This window comes from Xenopus laevis, chromosome 2L (genome assembly GCF_017654675.1).
Source record: "Xenopus laevis strain J_2021 chromosome 2L, Xenopus_laevis_v10.1, whole genome shotgun sequence".
NCBI classification, from domain to species: Eukaryota; Metazoa; Chordata; class Amphibia; order Anura; family Pipidae; genus Xenopus; species Xenopus laevis.
The window spans coordinates 61,427,920-61,446,235 of NC_054373.1; the positions used below are offsets into that span (position 1 = coordinate 61,427,920).

General features: G+C 41.0%; 1 protein-coding gene across 1 annotated transcript in view; it reads left to right on the forward strand.

The window, feature by feature from the left end:
- crybg2.L (crystallin beta-gamma domain containing 2 L homeolog) overlaps positions 1 to 18,316 on the forward strand; it is a 57,077-nt gene that overhangs the window by 34,334 nt on the left and 4,427 nt on the right. Inside the window, exons 7-19 of the mRNA XM_018246441.2 lie at positions 92 to 251; positions 339 to 478; positions 679 to 805; positions 1,547 to 1,582; positions 2,577 to 2,713; positions 2,799 to 2,925; positions 3,034 to 3,176; positions 4,836 to 4,962; positions 7,684 to 7,716; positions 8,624 to 8,736; positions 9,196 to 9,325; positions 10,107 to 10,246; positions 17,114 to 17,237. Coding sequence (XP_018101930.1) covers positions 92 to 251; positions 339 to 478; positions 679 to 805; positions 1,547 to 1,582; positions 2,577 to 2,713; positions 2,799 to 2,925; positions 3,034 to 3,176; positions 4,836 to 4,962; positions 7,684 to 7,716; positions 8,624 to 8,736; positions 9,196 to 9,325; positions 10,107 to 10,246; positions 17,114 to 17,237 — 1,537 coding nt within the window. The remainder of the gene's footprint in view (positions 1 to 91; positions 252 to 338; positions 479 to 678; positions 806 to 1,546; positions 1,583 to 2,576; positions 2,714 to 2,798; positions 2,926 to 3,033; positions 3,177 to 4,835; positions 4,963 to 7,683; positions 7,717 to 8,623; positions 8,737 to 9,195; positions 9,326 to 10,106; positions 10,247 to 17,113; positions 17,238 to 18,316) is intronic.

An 18,316-nucleotide genomic window follows, 5' to 3' on the forward strand; every position in this document is an offset into this window, starting at 1 on the left:
TACCATTATGTTTACTGCTGATTGCTAAACACTGAGAAATATTTCACTACTGTGCAAGTTATGAATCATAGCAATAAATGTCCACATCTAGATGGATCCTGTATGAAGAGCCACGGTTCCATGGCAGGCGTGTTATGCTTTTAGAAGGTGATGCAGAACTGAAGTGTCCATGGCTGGAACACACTGACTCAAACAGAGAGCCACAAACAACATCAGCATTTTGGGTTGGATCCCTGCGCCATGTTGTTAGAGTGAGTTAAAAAAAAAATAAAAGCACATTAAATATTCGAGCTTTATTTGTGCATGTTAACACATTCCCTATTTCCCACAATTTTCAGGATTTTCGGGTCCCCAAAATCAGTCTGTTCTTGCAGCCAAATGGAGAAGGAGAAAAAGTACAAATTGAAGGAGCTGCACCTGATATGAGCGAATATGGTGGGACAATCAAAACAGAGTCCATCATTGTGCACTGTGGCATGTAAGAAAAAAAATATCTGGGGGACTGCACTGACAAATTATTGAATTAAAAGTATAAATGAAAAACAGATAGTAAAATGAGTGAAAGGAATTGATTTGATGCTACTACAAATATGTTTAAATAAAGACTAATACGTAAAAGCAATGGCTATTGCGTTATGAGACATGTTATTACATACCACTACTTTCTATTCTTACCAGGTGGCTTGTATTTAGTAAGCCATTATATCAAGGTGACCCCTACATTCTGGAACCTGGTGGTTATCCCAACAGGAGATCTTGGGGGGCAGAGGATCCTCAAGTATGCTCCCTTGAAGCTGCAAGAATTGTAAGTTTGCTTGTCCCACCAACCACTCCATGTAAAGAGGCTTATGCATTCACATATATGTACAGTATACTGTATGTCAACATTTAACTAATATAGAAGCAATTATAAAGAGGCAACAATCACTGGAACAACTGCAAAAAAACATGGTTTTAGGCCACAAGCAGAATTTACTTATTTAGTTTACAAGAAGTTTTACTTTTGGGGGAGTTATGTGGTTTCTGGAGTCCTAAGTGAATGACTATTGCTAAACACTCAGTAGGAGAGGCCCAAGGCAGTGATTTCCCAATTCACATCAGACTTCTTTCCACTGAAGTGACCATACATACTGTACACCAATATGGAATGATGATTTCTACTTTCTATGGACATCTGAAGATGCTGCTTCTGAACAGATAATCTACTCTGCTGATAATGCTTCTCAGTGTAAAAATGAGCCATCAGCAATTTAACAAGTGAAAGGGGTCCGAACTCCCCTGTCTTCTTTTGCACACAGGACAGATTTTAGTGCTGAAACATAAATTTTCACAGGTCAGCACCATGGCTGTCAGTACATTTATAGACATGGGTGGAAGAGAGTAAATGTGTTTCTATTAAATGTAGGGACCTTTCAAATATGACTTTGTGAATATTATAAAGTGTGTTGTGTTGAAGAGGGCCAACAGGCAAAAGGTTAATCATTCACATATATAATTTATTTATTTTTTTACATATATTCACATACATTTATCTTTCTTTTTGCAGGGAGGCCCCATTGTGGAAAAACCTAATGAACCCAAAGTGAGTAGATGCTGTGTAGGAACTGTAATGCAGTTGGTAGCGTTTGGTATATGAGACTGTAGAGGCACCAACCTAATATGCACACGAAGACAATGTTCACTGATTACAGTTTACAAATGAAACATATATTTCACTAGCATTCCTGAGCCCACCCCTTTGCCTTTAAGAAAATACAGGTTTTTTAACCCTTATAGTTAAACGGCAAACCCATTAGGGCTCCACTGAAGCCCATAACATTCTTGGACTCCCAGCAACTGTAAGTTCTGACAGCTCTAGGCTATGGGCAAACAGGCTGAAGGCTCTGGCTATTGTCAACCTGTGTATTCTTGCAGGCTGAGAGAAGCAGATCTGCTCAGTGCCCCTGCTCCATTGATTTGAATCTGATCATCCTGTGTGCCCATAGCCTTATTTTTACACCCATGGGTACCTCCATTCTGTACCATGAGCTTCAGGGCAAGTATGCAACAGCATATAATATGTAGTGTGTACTGAGAGAATAACTATACTATAAGTACCATGGTACATATAATGCAATATTGTGAAGTGGTACAGGGAGTGATGTACAATGAATAGCATAGTTCATTTTTACTGTGTTGTGCAAAAGAACAATGGGAAGGTAACCAGATAGCAGCTCCCTAATACAAGACAACAGCTCCCTTATAGATCTAAGAACAGAACTCAATAGTAAAAGCCAAGTCCCAATGAGACACATTCAGTTGATTTGGAGAAACAACAGCCTTCCAGAAAGCAGTTCCATCCTAAAGTGCTGGCTCATTCTGAAAGCACATGACCAGGCTAAATGACCTGAGATGGCTGCCTACACACCAATGTTATAAAAAAAATACACTTGCTGGTTCAGAAATGAAATTTTACATGGTAGAGTAAATTATTTGCAGTGTAAACAGTGTTATTTAGAAATAAAAACTACACCATAAAAATCATCACAGAATCCCTTTAACTTAGTGGCCTGCCATTTTCTTTTTTTTCCCTACAGCTGCTCCTGTTCCAGATGCCTGAATTTGAAGGTACTTGTTTGGAGGTGACTAGAGACATGAATTCTATCCAGGGGGAGCACAACCTTCAGGGTGAAAAATTATACTCTGTCGGATCTTTGAAGGTCGTGGGGGGCTGGTGAGTATAAGGTGTATTATGTTTGTTAGTATTACTGTCTGCATTTTTGCCATATAATATGCTTTCAATATCTTTATGTTTGTAGTTGGGTAGGGTATGAGAAGGAAGGATTTCGAGGTCACCAGTACCTGCTGGAAGAAGGTGACTTTAACGATTTCTCGGACTGGGGTGGCTGCACAGAGGAGCTGGGTTCTGTCAGACTTATCCGAACGGTGAGATTGTTTGAACTTTACTGGTTTTTGTAAGTTAATGCTGTATGCAAGAATAAATAAAACATTTTAATATTGAAATATGAATATTAATATTATCTTCTCCATTAGGATTTCTCACAACCTGAGATAGTGCTCTATGAGTTACCCGGATGTTTAGAGGGTCCCTGCTTGCGTCTTAGTGAATCCCTGGCTGATTTAGAAGAGGCTCAGTATGGAACAAGGACAGGATCCATCCATGTTCTGAGTGGAGTGTGAGTGTTCTTGAAAATAACAGTGGTGCTTTTTTGTACCTTTTTTTTCTGCACTCTGGCATAAAGTGCACAGTGCAATGTTGGCACCATGTAATGTTGTTCCATCCATTCCTGTGAGAATATAAAATGTTCATTTTGATATGCTTTAGCAGCTTCACAATGGGTGGAGTAATAAGAAAGGCTATGGCCACAGGAAGGGAAAGTGGAGGCGCAGACAGCGCAGAGAGAACAGTGAAGAATAAAGCTGAGTTCTACCCTGCAGTCTGGCATCTCTGTGTGTTTTCCTCCAGTTCTGCAACACCCTGCACCGGGTTATCTCACATCAATGCTCCGTAACTTGTGTGTCTGAATTATATAGAAGTTAGGGGACGGGAGGGAGTAGGAGGGGGGAGCCTAGGTTCTTTTGCTGCTCCCGTACCTCATGGGTGTGACTGCAGGTTTGTGTGCAGAGACCTTCAACGATCTGTCTAGGCTGAAACACAGGGTACAAAGTGCAAAAAAACATAGCAAAAAACATGCCTTCCAAGTTGTAAATGATCTCTATAGTAAATGACCCATTACGTATGTAAAGCTTGTGGTTCTGCAGCTGTTAGGAACTACCAGCATTCCACAATAGGATCCACATAATGAGTTTGACTTCCTTGGTTAAGATATCAACACAGAAAGTAAGTTATATTACAATTTGTCAAAATATTTGATTTAGAGCTTTTAGACATAATTAGGCTCAGACAATGCTATTTAGGGAAAGTGCCTCATTTAATGCTCATAACAATCGTTTATAATTAGGGATGAGCGGATCCGCTGAACTTCAATGGGAAAAAAAATGTCGCCCATAGACTTTAATACAATTTAATTTTGGCAAATTTTCGAGACAGCAACTTTTCGGAGAAGCAAAATGGGTCAAATTCACCCATGCTTATTTATAATGAAATGCTATTCAAAATTTTAAATGTCTGAAGGCCTTCGCTTAATCCCCAAAACTTTACAAGACTATATTTATGTATATATAGTGAATGTTGCTCCCACTTCAAATACCAAAAATGTAACTAAGAATTGTGTTTTAATACAAACAAATTGCTTTGTTGAGTTTTTAGTTACCCTTCAAAATTGTCTGTTAGGTTGATGCAGTTGAGTGTATATCTTGACCTGCCCATATGTACCGTATTCACATGGGGGTAATAAGTGGTCTTAAAGGGACACTACACTATACATGCCTTTTTGACATGAGATGAATGAATATGGCTTGAGCCAAATATACTTTTTGCCTATTTTTTTTGTTATTTCTGGCACTGAATTAGTATATGATTCCAGTTTCACTGTAGCACTTCCTGTCACTTCCAGCCCCACAGAACTTTAGTTGAGCTGATAAAACTTATTACCAGTGAGAAGCCCTCCATAATGAAGCTGCTTCTTAGATAAGAGAGAGGTTTGTTTGTTTGTTTGTTTAAAGATAGATACACATATTTAGGTGTATACTAGCCTTAGTTTGCTACTTGTCTAGTAACCCATGAAAATCAATAAGCAGTTAGCATTTACAGCTGTTTGAAAAAAAGCTTATGGTTGGTTTCTATGGGTTTCTACCCTTACATTAAATGGAGACTAATGTGCTAGTGTGTAAGTAGCCCTACAATGTTATCACTAACCTCTCTTCTTACACAGGTGGGTAGCATACGAGAATGTGGATTTCTCAGGGGAGCAGTATATTTTAGAGAAAGGGGTATATCACAACTATCAGGACTGGGGAGCTGAGAACGGCAAGATCTCTTCTGTCCAACCTGTGATTCAGGTGAGAACAGTGTGTTAGATAGATTGAATGTGTTTCATCCACAAGAACTACATGTTCTTTACTCATATAAATATAAAATGTACAGTAATAACAGTAACGGGAGTGTCAAGCTAATGCACAGCACGTGAATGACATATACAGGAATGATTATATTATTACAGTTTTGAAAGGAATATAACTGGTTAAATATCTATAAAATTATATTGTTAACAGTTAATCACACAGAAACTGATTTTAACCAATATAAGAAGTTAACTTCACTAGATTTAGCTCATTTGAATCATTGCAAAGAAGCCATGTGCTGCATGATAATCACAGTCACTTTATTATGATGCAGTGTGGGGAAACCCTCAACTGGCCATTTTATTAAAAAGATTTTTTTTTTCTACAGTACGACTAGGTCATATTCAAACGTACTCCCAAATTTCCCCAGAGACATTCTAGGATTATGTCTAATCTTATAATTAGACATAGCAAGAAACAGAGATATTTCAGGGCCCCGTAGCAAATTATTTTTCAGGCCCCCAAAATGTCTAGAGGTTGACCAGTTTTAACAATATTTATTGAAATTGTGTATAAATTAGGGCCTCATGCGGCCCCTATACCTCCTGGGCCCCCTTTGTAGTTACGCACCTGGCATAAAAGGTCTTTAGGGTAGGGACACACTGGGCGATTTGGGGAGTTTTAGTCGCCTGGCGACTAATCGCCGCGACTTTTCTCCCCGAATGCCTCCCCTCGCTCTGCGCCTGGCTAAAATGAAAAATCGCCTGCGCTAATCACACGCGGCGATTCGTTTTCCGAAATCGCCCGAAGTTGCCTCACGAGGAAACTTCGGGCGACTTCGGAAAACGAATCGTGTGATTAGCGCAGGCGATTTTTCATTTTAGCCAGGCGCAGAGCGAGGGGAGGCATTCGGGGAGAAAAGTCGCGGCGATTAGTCGCCAGGCGACTAAAACTCCCCAAATCGCCCAGTGTGTCCCTACCCTAACTCAACAAACATTATGTAGCTTATTGCCAATAACAGTTTTTCTAACACCCTGGCATGCAAATCCTAACAAAAGCTAAGGCATATGATCCACAGATAAAGACTTTCAATCAGAGCAGGGCCAACCCAGCCAGGCGACCTAGTCAACCTGGCCGGGCACGGCGCCGGCTGAGTACGTAGTTGGGTGCACATGCGACAAACCGTGCTCTGGTGCGCATGCGCAAAACTGCGCTCAAGCGCGCATGCGCGAAACTGCATGCGCACATGCGCAGAAGCGCAATTACAAAAAATATCTGCGGCAGTCAGGGAGAGACTGGACCGGACAATGGGGTAGGCGTCAGAGCAGGCACGTGCCTGGCGCCCTAGGCATGTGCCTACTCTGCCTACCCCTAGTTCCGGCCCTGGTTTCAAAAATAGGCTGGCACAGACTGGTCCACAATCAATAACTGCTGCTTAATAATGTATTAAAATTCTAACACCCTTTAACATTGTGCAAATCTAGCCTCATGCGTTTTGTGCCTACAAGGGTCATAGACTCACAGATAAGAGTATCTAAAATGAACTCTGCCTTCCGCATTAGAGAAACCATTGTCTGAATAACAAAAATAAATGTTAAAGGGGGTGTTCACCTTTCAAACATTTTTTCAGTTCAGTTGTTTTCCGATTGTTCGCCAGAAAAAAAGACTTTTCCATTTACTTTCCATCTTTTATTTCTTACAGTTTTTCCAAAATCTAAGTGTAAAGTTGAATGGTCTCTGGTGTTTCAGTCTGGCAGCTCAGTAATTCAGGTGCAGATTCTGAACTGTTACAATTTGCAACATTTAGTTGATACATTTCTCAGCAACATCTGTTGAATATTAGCAACTATTGTATCAATTCTAACAGCTGTCCTTAAAGGGGAACTCCACAAAAACATAACGAGCTTTTTGAAAAGTAAACATAATTTCAAACAACTTTGCAATATCATTTAAAAAATATGCAGACTTTTCATGATTTTTAATGGTTTCTGACAGTTCCCTAAGCCTAGCCCCCTGCTCTCCTGCTGATTTCTCTGACTACTTTTCTGAGCTGACTGACTACTGTTACTTTGTATCAACAGCCAGCTATTTCCTTGTGTAAAATATGCGATGCATCAAAGAACTCCATTGCTCAACTGGATTGATGTAATAGATGTTTAATGACATTTTAAACTTCAACATAAGAAAATTGGACACAAATAGAAAATTGAAAGTAATTGAAAAAGTTTTTTCTTTCTGGTGAACTATCTGAAACCAAATGAACTGAAAAATGTGTTGAAAGGTAAAAAAAACCCTTGCAAGTGGGAAAATGATATCAACTGCACTCCTGCAATGTAACACCTATGTTTGTAAATTAGTCCTTCAGTGTCACTTTTGGCATGCAATAGGCATCACATTTCCCAGTCTCTACTGAATAGGGTGCACCTGCCAGAGCATATGTACAAAGAACATATGGTTGACCACTCATTGGTTAGTATGAGTTGCTGCACTGGGGCCAAATTGCCCAGAGTTAATAAATGAGACACATATCTATGCAGTTTCCCTCATGGTTGAAGAATGTTTTGGCCTTGCAAAATTATGTTGTGTAGGTTCTTGGAGAAATATGTGTATTCTATATACAGTAGAAGAAAACATGCATACCACATACATATCAGCCTGCAGTTAATGTGTTTTAATGTGCATTTTGCCTGGGTTACAATTACAAATTTTATCTTTCAGGTTGGGGGAAACAGCCTCCATTTTTTGGCCAAGGTGAGCTAACACTTATATGTATTTAATACACACTGTAAATTTGGGTATTTTGGGTATATCTAATCTAAGAGAAGATCAGGGAATGTGAATTAAATATATATGTCAAATATTAGCTGCCGTTTCCCTTTGAAATTAATTGAATAGTATGAATATTGCCTTGTAGGGCATTTTTATAATATTCCCATTGACTTCAGTTGTGCCAGGTGGGTTATACTATTAAGAATGGGGAGTACAATGCTATGCATCCCATTGCCCTGAACTAAAAATAATATAATTGCTTTGCTATCAATATGGATTTGATTATGGTTAGGTATTATCAATTACAAGGCATTACCTCATTATTAAAGATAAGAAAAGCAAAAAAACATTTATTTAAAGTACAATCTGACATTTTTGAAACATTCTGGATAATAGGTTTCTAGATTTAAATATTACATACCTATACTTTAATTACTTACGAACTTTCTATAATAATGCTTCCTAAATGGCTGACACCAGAAAATAACCTTTTTTATATCCATCATAACATTATATTTGAAAGTTATTTATAATTTTGCCATAAAAGTATTTCCCTGATGCCTTTATATTACCTTTCTTAACCCCATGTTCCTCTATGAGGGGGCTGCCATATTTGTGCTGCAGGAGTCCGTTAGCATTAGAAACTCTGACAGGTTAAGAGGGGACAGTCAGGTTGGCAAAACAGTCAGGTTTATGAACTTTAAGTAATGATTTCTTACAAAAGCAGTAGTATCAGCAAAAAACAATCAACGTGACCTACTGTATATGTGTCTTTTAATGTGGATTAATATTTTGAAGAGAAAATTTTTAGTGTCAGTATCACTTTAAGAATTTAAAACAATTAGTGTAGAGATGTTTTCTTGTACTATTTTATGTTCTTTTCTCTCAGATCCACATGTTCTCAGAGCCAAACTTCTATGGTGACTGTTTAACTTGCATAGGAGGCCACATGGAGCTCCCAGAATTATTTTCACTTCAGTCTTGCAGGGTGGAGTGTGGAAGGTGTGTTTTGCTATAGCGTCTATTCATTCAAATTTATTTTGTTTACAGATATTTATATGTATATTGAAAGACTGAAGGCACTGTATACTGCAATTCATATTCCATAATCTGCGCAGGTGACATTGTATATTAAATGATGCATAAATAGACTGATCCAGTTGCACGCTGATGTGTTTTAACATTACGCAGTTTACAGATATAAACACACTGGGTAATTGTGTTTGTTAATGTGACAGGCGACACATTTTTCTGATTATGGAACATTATTGTCCCCCGCTTGTAGTATGGAATTACATTTGGTATCCTGGAATTAATTGTTCATTCCAGAAATAGTAGGCAGTGGAGAAGGCACTTTGTTCAACAGCAGATTCCATCTCTATGTGTTCCATTGGAATGTGTATGAGCAAAGGGAAAAAAGGGAACAGAATATAGATGAAAACTTTGCCTCCTTTCCAACAGCTGGAGTCTGTATGAGGGTGAGAACCAAAGTGGAGAACAGTATATTCTGTCAGAAGGAGAATACCCAACACGAACTGCCATGGGGTGTCTGACACCCTGCCCTCTACGATCTCTAAAAATGGTGCCTCTGGTATGTTTCTGATCCAATTTGTGTTTGCTCTATTGATTCGTATTTATTTGTGGAATTGACAGTACCAGTTTCCAAAGCATAAGTAGGTGGCACCAAGTTTGTACCTTACATTGTAATTGCAAAGACTGTGTAACAGCGATCATATTTTAAGGTGAGGCAGGAGCAAAGAACAAAATTTGTACCCATTTCTGCACTAAAATCATATAATTGTAGATTATTTATCTGTTATTTACTATACTATACTATTAGAGTTGTAAATATTTAAAATATTATGTAGATGTATTATGTAGCAGTATCTTCACCAACAAGTGAGAGCTGTGTCAAACTTGGTGTTTTGAACAATTGTCACACATGTAACAAAATTTTTATATTTTCAACACCTAATGCAATTACATTGAACATGGTCATGCCAATCTAAGAATCCAGGAAATGCAAATGACTGATTCAATTGATAATAAGTCTGAGTGTGATCACCTTAAGCCCTGCTGCTTAATTTTACCTGGAATCTCTCTGATACTGCTACTTATAATCACCCAAATGCTGTCCCGCCCGTACACCTTTGCTTTATGCTGAATTCGATTGATCAGTACTAATTACTATGGAATCCGTAGAGACAGCACTGTAATTATTTGCTTTTTCTTTAAACTAAGATCAGTAGATCACTAAAGTCATCAGTTCAGCCCTTAATAATTACCGTGCTTTGTGCTAATTACACTTAAATGCTGCTAAACACTGGCAATATTCCATTTCACTGATCCTCAGTTTTGCTTTGTTTTCCCAGTACTTTTCTATTCCTTCTCTATCACTCCATGGCTTAGAGAGATTTGAGGGGAAGGAGTTGGATTTTACTGAAGAAGTTCGGAGCCTCCAGGGAGAGGGGTACAACAACCACGTGATGTCAGTGAGCGTAAAGAGTGGCATGTGAGTTAAAGCACCTCTGTGGCTTGGGCATAATCTTCCATTTAGTGTCCTGTAAACAGACACCAAAGTAAGATGACCTCTTTTACTGTGGGCAACATCCCTATTCTGACTGACAGCTTTAGAAAATGTGGCCTTGTTTTGATTATTCTGACTTGCCACATTGCCTTCCACTTGCTTACGAAAAAATGTATGCGGATTTAGAGGAATGGGGTTATAGATACGGGGAGGCCTACTACTAAAAGGACTGCACATTTTGATGCTGGTAACCTGACAACTGATTTTCTAAAATACTTTATAAAATGTTAGGGGACAACATAGAATTCTAGAAGGAGCTTAACATCTTCCGATTGCCACATTACTTTGTCTATTAAAGCAGGTACAGGCCAGGGAAACAGCAATAGCCACGGGCTAAAGACCATGTGAGGTTCAATATATACTGTGGGGAATAGCTCAAAGCAGCCGGTAGGGCTCAGGTAAAACAGTTCTTACAGAGGAGACAGGAGGCTTAGGTTTGCAACAAAAGTGAAACAGGCTCCTGCCTGGGGTTTTATTGTTCAAACCGGACAACTTAAACAGGCACAATTTCCGTGCTAAACAGTCAAATAATAATGTAAACCTCACCGGTTTGCAGTGTTACAGTCCATAGGAAAGTTCCTTGCGGTGGTAACAAACATTTGCCATTTGGAGTTGCAGTCAAACACACAGTTTGTTTCACAAAACACTTCACAGCGTGTGTTCAGAGGTTCTCTCTGACTCCCAGTACAACACACACCCACTCCCCGCCAGGCTCCCTTAAACAGCCCCACCTGCGGACTAATTGGGCAGCATACTGAACTATATCCTTGCTCCAGGGTCCTAACCTGTCTTACCCTGGAGATTTAAAGGAGCCAATACCTCAGGCTGGGTGCTATATACCTCCCATCATATACAGGCAGCCTATTGGGACATAGCTCTTTGTCACATACCTCCCCCCTCTGTTCGAACCCGGGGTTTCGGACACCATTAGCCACCATACAGTGGACCCTTGACAAGGCATCTGCATTACCTTGCAGTTTGCCTGCTCGGTGTTCCACTGTAAAATTGAAATTCTGCAAGGAAAGGAACCAACGTGTGACCCTTGCATTTCTTTCTTTTGCCTGTGACATCCAGGTTAAGGGAGAGTGGTCCGTAATGAGCACAAACTGGCGGCCCAGAAGGTAGTACCGCAAAGCTTCCAGTGCCCATTTAATTGCTAAGCACTCCCGCTCAACAATACTATAATTTTTTTCTGCAGGGGTCAACTTCCTGCTCAAGTAGACCACTGGATGCTCTTCTTCCCCAACTAACTGTGACAATACCGCACCTAATCCAACACCAGAGGCATCAGTTTGCACAACAAATTTCTCTTTGAAGTCTGGTGCGACCAACACTGGATCTTGGCATAAAACCACTTTCAAATCATGGAATGCCTCCTCTGCCTCTGGACCCCACTTAATCATTGTGGACCCTTTCCCTTTGGTCAGGTCGGTCAAAGGAGCAGCCCTGCTTGCAAAATTTGGAATGAACCTACGATAATAGCCCACCATACCAAGAAAAGTACGAACCTGCTTTTTAGTGAGTGGCTGGGGCCAGTCTTTAATTGCCTCCACCTTGTTCACTTGAGGCTTGATAACACCTCTCCCTATAGTGTACCCCAGATAACGGGCTTCTTCCAAACCTAGGGCACATTTCTTGGGATTTGCCGTCAGGCCTGCTTCTCTAATGGAATTTAGGACGGCCTGTACTCTGGGGAGGTGACTTTGCCAATCCCTGCTAAAAATGACCACGTCATCCAAATAAGCAGAGGCAAAATGTTGATGAGGTCTAAGAATTTGGTCCATCATTCTTTGAAACGTGGCTGGGGCCCCCTGGAGGCCAAATGGCATACGAACATACTGGAAGAGCCCTTGTGGGGTAGAAAAGGCTGTTTTCTCCCTAGCTGTTTCTGACATTGGTACCTGCCAATACCCTCTAGTTAGGTCAAGAGTTGTTATGTACCTAGCAGGACCTAGTCGTTCAATCAACTCGTCAACCCTTGGCATAGGGTAAGCATCAAACTTTGAGACTTCATTTACCTTCCTGAAGTCATTGCAAAATCGTATAGACCCATCTGGTTTAGGAACAAGCACAATGGGACTATTCCACTCACTTACAGACTTCTCAATTACCCCCAAATCCAGCATCCTCTGCACTTCCTCGTCGACTGCCTGTCTACGGGCCTCTGGGATCCGATAGGGCTTAAGGCGGACCCGAACCTGAGGATCAGTAATGACATCATGTTTTATCAAATTTGTACAACCTGGTATGTCAGAAAACACCTCAGTGTTTCTTTGCAGAAACTCCCTGACTTCTTGCTTTTGTGGCTCTGACAAGGTTTCAGCTATTTTCACCTTTTGTATACCGTCCTGGGTAGGAGGAAGGGGTTGAATTATAGCCGTGAGGACTTCTCTGTCCTTCCAGGGTTTTATTAAGTTTACGTGGTAAAGCTGTTCTTTCTTCCTTTTATTTGGTTGGTAAACTTTATAGTTCACCTCACCTATTTTCTCGATTATTTCATACGGGCCCTGCCACTTAGCCAGGAACTTGCTCTCAACTGTTGGGACAAGAACCAATACTCGGTCCCCAGGGTTGAAAGTTCGAACCTTAGCTGAATGGTTGTAAACCCGACTCTGGGCCTTCTGTGCTTGCTGCATGTGTTCCCTGACTATGGGCATGACTGCAGCAATTCTATCCTGCATGAGGGTAACATGTTCCACCACACTCTTATGGGGTGTTACCTCTTGCTCCCAGGTCTCTTTTGCTACATCCAAGAGACCCCTGGGATGACGACCATACAATAGCTCAAAGGGCGAAAAACCTGTGGATGACTGGGGCACCTCTCTAATGGCGAACATAAGGTATGGCAGGAGACAGTCCCAATCCCTCCCATCCTTATCTACCACCTTCTTTAACATGTTTTTCAGGGTTTTGTTAAAGCGCTCTACCAACCCATCAGTCTGGGGGTGATAAACAGAAGTTCTTAACTGTTTAATTTTCAAGAGCTTACATAGTTCCTTCATAACCCGAGACATAAAGGGTGTACCCTGGTCTGTGAGGACTTCTTTAGGAATGCCAGTGCGGGTAAACATATAGAACAGCTCTTTAGCAATATTTTTGGAGGCTGTGTTTCTTAAAGGGACTGCCTCAGGATACCGCGTAGCATAATCCATAATTACGAGAATATACTGATGGCCCCGAGCTGACTTAACCAGTGGCCCTACCAAGTCCATTGCAATTCTTTCAAATGGGACCTCAATGATAGGCAATGGCACTAGAGGGCTACGGAAGTGAGGTACCGGGGCAGACAGTTGGCATTCTGGGCAAGAGTCACAATACCCCTTCACCTCCGCAAATATACCGGGCCAATAAAACCTTTGTAAAATTCGCTGTTGGGTTTTCTCCTGACGTAGGTGACCACCCAGGGGGTGAGTGTGGGCCAGGTCCAAGACCATTCGCCTATAGGGCTGGGGCACTAACAACTGCTCTACCACCCCCCCTTGGACTTTGTCAACCCGATACAGTAAATCTTGACTGACAGAAAAATGAGGGAATACACTCTCAGCCCCAGGTTCCTGAGGTTCACCATTAATTACCTTAACATTTTCCCAGGCCCTATTCAGGGTAGGGTCCCTCATTTGGGCTGTTCCAAAGTTAACCCGAGAGACCTCCAAGTCTGGCATATCGGATGCTTCGGAGGGCTCCAAGGGCAACTCTGTTTCACCTGCTAGTACCTCTAGGGGAAAATTATCTGCTTCAAGCATGGTCTCCCCTTCAGTTACTACCTCTGAGTTAGGTTTACAAACCCCTGGTGCATCCTTAGGAATCCCTTTCTCAGACCCCTGTGGAGAACCTTCCTTTCCCCAGAGCTTCCAAAAGAGGGGAAAGTCTCGTCCCAAAATTACACTATGCATCAAAACAGAGGAAACACCCACTTCATGACATGCAGTACCAGTAACAGTTTCAAATGTCACTATAGCAGTGGGATAACTTTTACAGTCTCCATGAATACAGAGCACCCCAAGATTACGTTCATTAACTTGGTCTGGGCTTACCAAACTGGCGTGCACCATTGTGACTAAGCTCCCGGAATCCAACAGAGCTTGAACAGACTTTCCACCCACCTTTACCACCGCCATATGCAAGTCAGTGTCTGCGGTGCACGCAGGGTGAGCAAACAACGACACCTGCTGAGCCGAGTGACAATCCATGGGCTCTGCAGGTAGTGGGCACCTGGCAGCAACATGACCCCACTCATTACATCGCCAGCATTGCACTTGGCCTCGACCCTTGGTTGGAGGGGACAGCTGAGTTTTGTCAGCTCCTTTAGACCATTCTATAGCCTTTTGGTCAGCCCCAGTATCCTGAGGCAACGAATCACTGGCTTTTCCTGGGGACCTTGCAGATGGATGTTTTGTGGCTGGCTTGCGGTGTTGTGGAAACGATCCTAAGTTGTCCTCAGCGGCAATATAACGTTCCACCATTTCCACCAGGTGATCGGCTGTCTGGGGATCTGCATGACTCACCCATCTCCTCAAGGATGGCGGAAGAGCTCTCAGAAAGCGATCCATAGTGACCCTTTCCACGACTTGAGGAGCTGACAGAGATTCTGGCTGCAGCCACTTTTTCACAAGATGAATTAAGTCATACATCTGGGCACGGGGAGACCTCTCTTGCTGGTATGACCACTTGTGCACCCGTTGAGCTCGCACGGCTGAGGTGACACCCAAGCGGTGGAGTATCTCCGTTTTTAACTTGTCATAGTCTTTGGCATCGGCTATGGTCAAATCAAAGTATGCCTTTTGCGAATCCCCAGTCAGAAAAGGCGCTACCAGACCTGCCCACTGGGACTTGGGCCAAGACTCCCTCTCGGCAGTCCTTTCAAAAGTATGCAGATATGCCTCAACATCATCATGTGGCGTCATCTTTTGCAGAAAACGACTGGCCTTAATGGAGCTATCTGTGTTAGGGGCCCCATTCGACACATTGGACCCCAGTGCAATCATCTGCTGTACCACATCCGTCAAGAGTTGTCGATCAGCCTCAACCGCCTTTGCTAATGCTGTCAGTTGAGCTGCAAGCAAACAATTAGTCTCTTGCTGGGTGGCCATACTCTGCCTCTGGATGGTATTGGTCTCTTGCTGGGCAGCATTTGCCTCCTGCTGACTAGCATTGACTTTGGCCAGCTGCAACACAAGTTCCTCCATGTTGTTGAACTACAACTCCCACAGTCTGCAGCAGATAGCACTGCCCTTTTAACAATGGTTGTCCTATTATGCTCACTGTCTCTCTGTTGCCCGCATCCGAAACACCATTTGTGGGGAATAGCTCAAAGCAGCCGGTAGGGCTCAGGTAAAACAGTTCTTACAGAGGAGACAGGAGGCTTAGGTTTGCAACAAAAGTGAAACAGGCTCCTGCCTGGGGTTTTATTGTTCAAACCGGACAACTTAAACAGGCACAATTTCCGTGCTAAACAGTCAAATAATAATGTAAACCTCACCGGTTTGCAGTGTTACAGTCCATAGGAAAGTTCCTTGCGGTGGTAACAAACATTTGCCATTTGGAGTTGCAGTCAAACACACAGTTTGTTTCACAAAACACTTCACAGCGTGTGTTCAGAGGTTCTCTCTGACTCCCAGTACAACACACACCCACTCCCCGCCAGGCTCCCTTAAACAGCCCCACCTGCGGACTAATTGGGCAGCATACTGAACTATATCCTTGCTCCAGGGTCCTAACCTGTCTTACCCTGGAGATTTAAAGGAGCCAATACCTCAGGCTGGGTGCTATATACCTCCCATCATATACAGGCAGCCTATTGGGACATAGCTCTTTGTCACAATACATACAATATGTAGAAAATATACATTTGTAAACACTGCATTTAAAAAAAATCTAGGCCTTTGAAGAAATATAAGAACAGGTAAATACAATTGTCTTAGAAAATAATGCTGTTGGAGGAACTGTGGAGCACAAGGCACTTTGCTCCATATATTTTGGGACTGTTCACTTATCCAGTCCTTGTGGACTGCAGTTCATACCCTACTAAATCACCTTCTGGGACATTCTGTACCTATGGAAATCTCAACTTTCCTTTTAGGCAAACCTTTTCATAAAATCCACAAAAAAACCCAAGCCCTAATCAATCAGGTGCTGACAGCCAACCGTATAGCCATTGCATCACACTGGAAATCTTCAACCATACCATCATTGTTAGATATACAAAGGAGACTCAACAGCAATAGACATTTTAAATCTAGAATTTCCGTTTTACATAACCAAATGGATCGCTACCTCAAAATATGATCTATTTGGGAATTAAGAGTATTCGCAATCCCATAAGACCCAATCCTTATATATAAGGAAGCATCTTTAAGGACTCCATTTAAGATGAATACACATGGCAAATCTTTAACTGGAACTGCTAAACATCGAATACTTTCTATCTACATCGAACATCTAACATCGAATGTTATTCTATCATGATGTGATATTTACATTGTATATTGTACCTTAAGATATCCAAATACCTAATTTTTCCTTTTATTTCGTTTTCCTATCTATGATTTGTTATGCCAATATAATGTTTTTTTTGTTTTTCCTTAATAAAAATATGTTACAAAAAAAGAAAAGAAAAGAATACTGTTGAAGACGCGTAAATCTGTGAACATGAAAAAATTGCTAACCTTTTCTCTCAAAGCATTCAAGAATTTACAATGCTTTCCTGTTATCTTCTCTTATTCACGTCCACAAATGCTTTGTTATTCTCTCACCCAATATTTGTGTTTTCTCTTCTTCCCCTTCTCTTTACAGATGGGTAGTTTATGAGCACAGTGATTTTAGGGGTAGACAGTGGTTATTGGAACGTAAGCAGATTCCTAACTGGCTGCTTTACAGTGGACTCCAGCGAATTGGATCACTCTGCCCCATCCGACAGGTGAGATCAAGATGTTTCTGCTATGTCAACTTATGTACAGTAAGATTTACAGGAACAAAGTAAGTAAATCCAGATAAACTTGGCAGTTATATTTGTTATATTGTTTGTTAACAAACAGAGCAAAGAACATCAGGGGGGTATATTTATTATAGTGTAAAAAGAGAGCTCACCACAGATCACCAGAGGGAAATGTAAGAAATAACATTGTTTTTGCTACCTTGTATTACTTTTCTTTCTACTCATGTCCTCTCCTATTGTCACTCACAAAAGCTGCTGCCTAGTTGCTTCGATAAAATGGACCCTAGCAATAAGATAGCTGCTGAAATTCCGCACTGGAGAGCTGCTAAACAAAAGGCTCTAAATAATTCCAAAACCTATAATTGAAAACTAATCGAATAATGAAAACTAATTGCAAATAGACTATGAATGTCTACATCATACTAAAAGTGAATTTAAAGGTGAACACCTGCCTTTAAAACATTGACTTTTTAGATTTGGCAAAATGTGGGGTAAAATTTCCAGATGTAAATTATAAATTATGTTCTGCTTTCTTACACAGTTAAATAATGAAGCCCTCTTCTTATTTTAGAAAATGTACAGAATTTTTAACTGACATGTGCAGTGCCCCTGACAAAGAATTTCTATAAGATATGAAAAAGAATTCTCATATACGTTTTTGAGTACCGTTCTTCTCTTTAACTTTACATTTACACGAGTGCCACCAATAGCAGCCAATGCTTTTATTATTCTACATACAGCAGACTGATCAAAATCTAACTGTGGATTAGTTGTTATGGGTGATGGTACTGTAGCAATTCTGTCCAGTGTTAGGAAATAATCCCCAGTATGTCACTGCGATTAGAACACCAGGTACTTTATCATCAGTATTATCTTTCCCCTGACCACAGTGGGAATTTATTGCTCCATTTAGACCTTGACCTCCCATGTCATTGCATCATTATACCATTCATCTAGAGTGGTTTATTATTCGTACCAGCCAACGGGTAGGCATAATGAAAAAAAATGATTTTAAATTTAATTTAATTAAATTTAAAAATAATAATATTAGCACCGCACTC